Below are 6,000 nucleotides of genomic sequence, written 5' to 3'. Positions count from 1 at the left end.
AACTACATAGTTTCACAGTAACTTGAAAGGAAAAGGGACCTGCCAAACAGCATTCCTTTAACTTGAAGCACACAAAAAAGCAGTGAAAGGCAGAAAAGCAGTTTATTTTATAAAGATTTTAAAAATAAGCTTTAAACAGGCTGACAAAACAATAGTGGCAAGTCCTGGCATTAGTGAAGAATGAATGAAGAATATAATTTAATTTTAGTGAAGAAAAAGTGCTTGGGGAAAAAAAAAAAAAAAAAAAGATTTATCACGAAAGAGATCCCTAAAATAAGCCAGCCTTTCATATATATGATGTTTTCCAAGGGTCAATGTCAGTAGGTAACAGCACTGATATTTAATGGAAAGATGTTACAACCTCATATTTTAACAGGAATGTGCAGCAAATCCATTTTTTTTTTCTACTGTACCTATAAATGTGCAGCAAATAGCTGTCATGTTGCTAAGAAATGACTGTTCTTATTTTACTGACAAAAAATTGAGCTATAAATAAGCATTCTAATACAACTTTATGAAAAATCAGACCCTAATAGCTAAGGCAAAGGTTTAGTATCTTAGATTATATTTCTGCCTGGGCTGACATAATTAATGGACTGTGACAACATTTTCAAAATTCTTTGAGCTGCAGCTTTCTAAAGGAAATATTTATTTCATGAGTATTTAGAAAAGCTAATTACCAATGAAAGGGAAGAATACTCCTTGCAAATTAAAACTCAGGCTTGGTCCAGGTTCCTACCGAACATTAGAAGCAGCCAGGAGCCGATCATGCTGAAGGTCTTTTTTCTGTGGCCTCAGCAGCAGAAACTTCAGCTCCTTTTTAAGTTTGTCTTACAGTGTTTTGGGCTGTGCACAGTCCATTATGTCATATGTTATCACTGTCCTAGAGAAATTTTGCAGAGATGACCTTCTTCAGCAGTTATTTGGGCCACCAAAGTATGCAGGGATCTCATCCAGATTACCGTAAAAGAATAATACACCTACATGAAAACTAATACATTTCCATTGATCTTCTCTATAAAGAATTTCCCTTTCTTTTTAATCAGTCATATCAATCACTTAAAAGATGAACTTTCACAAAACAAAAAAAAATGAACTCAAGATAAAATTGGAGCCAATAAAATTATCTGTATTAGAAAATTTTATAAAATTATCTATTCTTCAAATATTTATATCTGCATTATCAATTGCTGTGTAGTTACTGCATATAAACAGATCGCAAAAATGTGTATTCGTAACACATACACCATTGATGAATAAAACACATCAAGAAATGTGCCTGCTTTGCAAACTACCCTGTCACTCTCCATACTCACAAAGCTGCCATAAAGCGCTGAAGAAACATTTTTCCACAAATGTTTGCTACATCCTGACCACTTATTTTCTGCAGATTTAACTGACTGCACAAACTACGATTCACTGGTGAAAGAGGCCCATTCTTTAACCGAAGGTCACTTGTATGTGTACATTTTAGATACAACTCTTCCTTGCTAAAGAGAGAATGCTTGTAAACAAACCTCTAATAAAATATCTGAAAACATTTCCTTCATGAATGTAATCTTTCACTGTAGCAATGTGTTTCATCTGTTAATGTATGTTTTGGTACCAAAGCTCATCTTGCACCATTTGTTTGAAATATTTTGGATATCCCATTTAACTTGCAAGCATCAGCTGCTGCCTGTCAAATATAGCAGAAAAATGCAATACAGCTTTAAAAAGAAATGGCAGGCACAAACTACAGTCTTTTTACTTTACTTCAGATTGCTTCTGACAGTAGTTCAATCTGCCAATCTAACAAATACGAAGGATCATCTACTATTTTTGTAAGCGGCTCATTGAGAAGCATTGCCTAGTATAATAATATGATGGTTAAACTTCTCCATTAGTCTGGAAAATAATTCCTGGTTTCATCAAGTCTACAAAGAGACTACGATAAACAAACGGAGGAATTTTCTTTAAGGTGGAACCATAAGAACTATGATCACAAAGAAAACGTAAGATTATTAGAGTACTTCATCTGCCTTTCCACAATGAATTTCCTGAATTTCCTGATGAGCTATTTACTACCACGTTGTTTGTGTGCTTTAACCTTTTAGGTAGAAGATCTTTTTTGACGCGTTTTTCCCAGAACTAATAGGACACTAGCTTTTGTATTCTAAAAGCAGTATTAACTATTTTAAATTGCTGTAGTGTTTGGACTTGACAAAACTCATGGGGAGAGGATCAACGTTATTTTCTGGCTGTCTTTTCTGGGTGTCTAAATCAGGAGTGCAACCTTCCCTTCCAGTCCCAGAAAAAAAAAAGGACCAGACGATAGAGCACGTTTCAGAGCAGAAAAACGGGGCTCTTAACACCCTCTGCTGGAGCCTGCGCTGCACCCACAGCCCTCAGCACAGGCTGCGCTCAGGTCGGAGGCTCTGACTCCCCCCCCCGCCCCGCCCGGCCGCCGCCATCTTGGGGGCCGGGTCCCGGCGCTGCGGGCGGGGCCACGCGCGGCGCGTGACGTCACGGCGGGGCTCCCCCCGGCCCGCCGCTCAGCGGCGCGCGGGCTGGTGACGTCACAGCGCGGCGACACCATGCTCAAGGTGAGGCGGCCGCGAGCGGCCGGGAACGGTCCCGGGTGACCGTTGGCGGCCGTTGGCGGCCGTTGGCGACCGTTGGCGACCGTTGGCGGTCCGGGGAGGGAGGAATCGGGGAGAAAGGCAGTGAGGCAGGTGGAACGTGCAGGGTTCGGGGGTGATTCCCTCAGGAGCCATCCCGTGCCCACGCGTAAAGGTGGATTCTCCACTTCGAAAAGCAAAACGAGACAAAAGCTGTGAGGAACCCGCTCTGTTTCTCTTCAGTTAGCGTGAACCCGCGGCACCGCCTAGGCAGAAGCGTGGTGGTTTGGGGTTTTAGCCTGCCGAGCAGCTGCACGGCGAGCAGGAGGCGCAGTGACACCAGGATGTTTTGCTGAGCCCCGCGGCTTGGCAATACCTGGGTAACATGGAATTAAGGGGCGAGATCCTGAAGGTTATGCTGTGCCCGTGTGTATGTACACCGCTGCGCTGCTGGTCCTGCCTGTCCTGTAAGCGTGGCTGATCTAGAGGACCACTGCAGTATAGCGAGAACCATGCACTTAAGGAGTCGTTAATCTTGCACTTCTATGGGCTACTTTCATTTTCTTGTTTAAAATGTAAACTTGAAACCTTTGACAACTATCTGCACTTCCATATTTTGATCAATGTGGAGAGTGGAAGTTTCTATTTGAGTAGTTGCTTTGGGAAGCCAAGTTGGTTCCATTCTTACACTCCGCTGTTTGCATGCATATTAACATAAAAAGCACAGTTACTTAAAAGTATTTGAACTTGCTACTTCTGGTGACATTTAGATAACTTCCAAACAATGTAAAAGGTGTTAAATAGCAGAAATCCCCACACCTGCTGTTTAACACAGTAGACTGGATTTGTTTGTCCTAAGCAGAGGTTTTCAACAATGAATTACACTTTAATTAAAATTTTATTTTGGAGATGTTGCTGGTGTTGTTTTTAATACAGGAAACACGTGTGGTAGCATTACCCTGAAGAAGATGATGTAAAAACTGTTCATGTGTATTCACATAACAGGCTTCTGCCATATTCAGGAATTATATTTTATATACTTGTATTTTTGAGTGGCTCTCTGAAATTATATTTTTCAAGGCTTATTCCAAAAGGCTTCCCTGCTGCTAAACTCTTTGGAGTGTGGTATATGCCACTGATGGAATAGCAGTTCTGACAAAGCTATTTGGAGTTTATTAGACTTGCTTGAAATTTAGGTTCACACAAAATGTTTCCACTGAATATGGCTGTTAGGTGCAGTTGAAATAAATCTGAAACAGCTTTGAGGAAAGTGGATGGAGTGAAGAATGTCCTGATGTCTTTTTTAGCCACATGTTTTGTTCATAAGCATTTGAGAAATCACAGAAAGTAATATTTTACTAAAAGCATATTTTTCAGAATGAAAATGCGTTTCAGATTCTTGCCTTTTCAGTGGCAGAACAGTTTTGCAGTGAGAAAAGGAAAGAATGAGGAAATATATTCTACAGTTCTTAATGGTTAGTGGTGTTCGTGCAGCTTGGCTAATGAAAGTATGTGACAAGTCTTGAAGCAAGCACTTTTGCAGACTTTTCACGTCTTTCGTTGGCTGTGAAACTGAGCTGACCCAGTGGTCTTTGTGGTGTTTCATCATTGTGCTGTAATAATGTGTCCATAAACACAAATAAGGTAAAACTTCCCCTTTCAGGAAGTTTTTCCATACCTTCTGATCCATCAGATCCCTTATGTTTTTCTGAAAAGCAGGCCTACGACCTAGTTCTTGTGTGCTGTTTCTCTGCCTGTAGATGAACGTTTTCAGAAAGCTCAACAATTACATATTCTATTTTTGAATTTGAAGGAGTCTCCTGGTTACATTACATGCTTAATACATAGATATATATTCAATTTGCAAAGCAGTGGAAGAAATACTGATCTGCGTGCAATGAAAACATAGCCTGAATAACATTAAAGCTGTTTCCTGGCAGTTCTACAGTGGGCAGAAGCAGCTTCAGAAGTCATCCAGCTGCTAAGTCAGTTGTCGTGAAATATGAATCGATTTGATCACGGCTTCAGTTTCACAAGCAGCTAGGTCAGTGCAACGTACCCGTACAATTACTGACGAGGAAGAGGTCTTGCTGCCTTCTCCTCCTTCATCCCCTCTTTCCTGGTCACACAGCCCTCTAGCGCTTGTCAGCATGAATAGGTTCACAGACGGATTCAACTCTCTAACCCACACAAAGCTCTCTTCTTTTGCAGGGCAGATCTTTTGCCAAAAGGGCGAGGTGAATTGCCTTGGGGTAGAAACGTCCAGCCACCAAAGCTAGGGCCAGGTGGGCAGCCGGACAGCTCGGAATGGATGCTGTGGGCAGAACCAGACCTTTCCAGTCTGGTGGGCGCAGGCAATTAGGTTCACTCATGTTATGACCTGATCCAACCAAACACGGGCTGCTGTAACACTGCACATCTAAGGCACAGGTTGATCTGAGTAGTAATGAGAGTGTGAGGCACTGAAAGGTTTCCCGTCTGAACTGCGTTTCTTGAGTAAAGCATTGCTGTTAATAAGGATAGGCATTTGCTGGAAAATGTTTTTCTGTGCATTCTTTATTTGCTACACAGCTAAGACTTTTATCTTCCATTTTTTGTTAAAGCATTCTCTTCTGCAAAGAAATACAGCTTAGTGTAGGTCATGAATCCAGGAAGAATTGTATTCACTTTCCACGTTGTGGCTGAGAGCCTGGATGGAACCTGAAGTACTCAAAAACTGTCAAGTGTCTGACATGATGTGTTGTAATTCACGTTTCTCACATAAAAGTAGGAGACATTCCTAAAATTCCTAGAAATTGGTGATTACATTCTGATACTTTCAACTGTAGGTCTCATTTATTCTTTTCTGAAATCTAGATGTAGACAATAACTAGAAATAAGATGCTGAACTCTTTGGTACTAAAAGCAGAAAAATGGGAGAGTTATGGACATTCATAAAGTTGTTAAAATATGAATATTGTTAGTGTCTATGCTGGCAAAATTGTCAAATTATTTTTCACATGAGAGAAAACAAGATCTTTTTGTGAGATGAAAACCAATGAGGTCAGCATTTATATCTACTTCTCCTTCAGCATTAGGCTTTTCTGAAAAATGTGGGTGTTATCACATGAGTGCCTGACAGCATTAGATTTTGTACCACTGACCTTTCTTTCTCCCAACTTCCAAGCATTTTAATTCATCTTTTATTACCATATACCGGGGCATACACATTGTGGGGGGGGTGTTTAATGTCATTTTGTTTGGACTCAGTTATTTGCTTGTCCTCCCATAATGTTTCTAGGTACTTCGGCTGGGGGCCACCCCTGTAAGCCTGAGCTTGCTCTCTATCCAAGTTTATGCTTCCTCTTCAGAGAAAGAAACTGCCAAAAAAGAGTTGCTGAAAATTGATGAGGTAAGTATG

General features: G+C 40.9%; 1 protein-coding gene across 1 annotated transcript in view; it reads left to right on the top strand.

The window, feature by feature from the left end:
* The first annotated feature begins 2,445 nt into the window (after positions 1–2,445).
* APOO (apolipoprotein O) overlaps positions 2,446–6,000 on the top strand; it is a 29,257-nt gene continuing 25,702 nt past the window's right edge. The window contains exons 1-2 of the mRNA XM_027449056.3: positions 2,446–2,585; positions 5,881–5,991. Coding sequence (XP_027304857.1) covers positions 2,577–2,585; positions 5,881–5,991 — 120 coding nt within the window. The 5' untranslated portion in view covers positions 2,446–2,576. The remainder of the gene's footprint in view (positions 2,586–5,880; positions 5,992–6,000) is intronic.

The sequence above is a fragment of the Anas platyrhynchos genome, chromosome 1 (assembly GCF_047663525.1).
Source record: "Anas platyrhynchos isolate ZD024472 breed Pekin duck chromosome 1, IASCAAS_PekinDuck_T2T, whole genome shotgun sequence".
NCBI classification, from domain to species: domain Eukaryota; kingdom Metazoa; phylum Chordata; class Aves; order Anseriformes; family Anatidae; genus Anas; species Anas platyrhynchos.
This window is presented reverse-complemented; position numbering and strand designations above follow the sequence as displayed.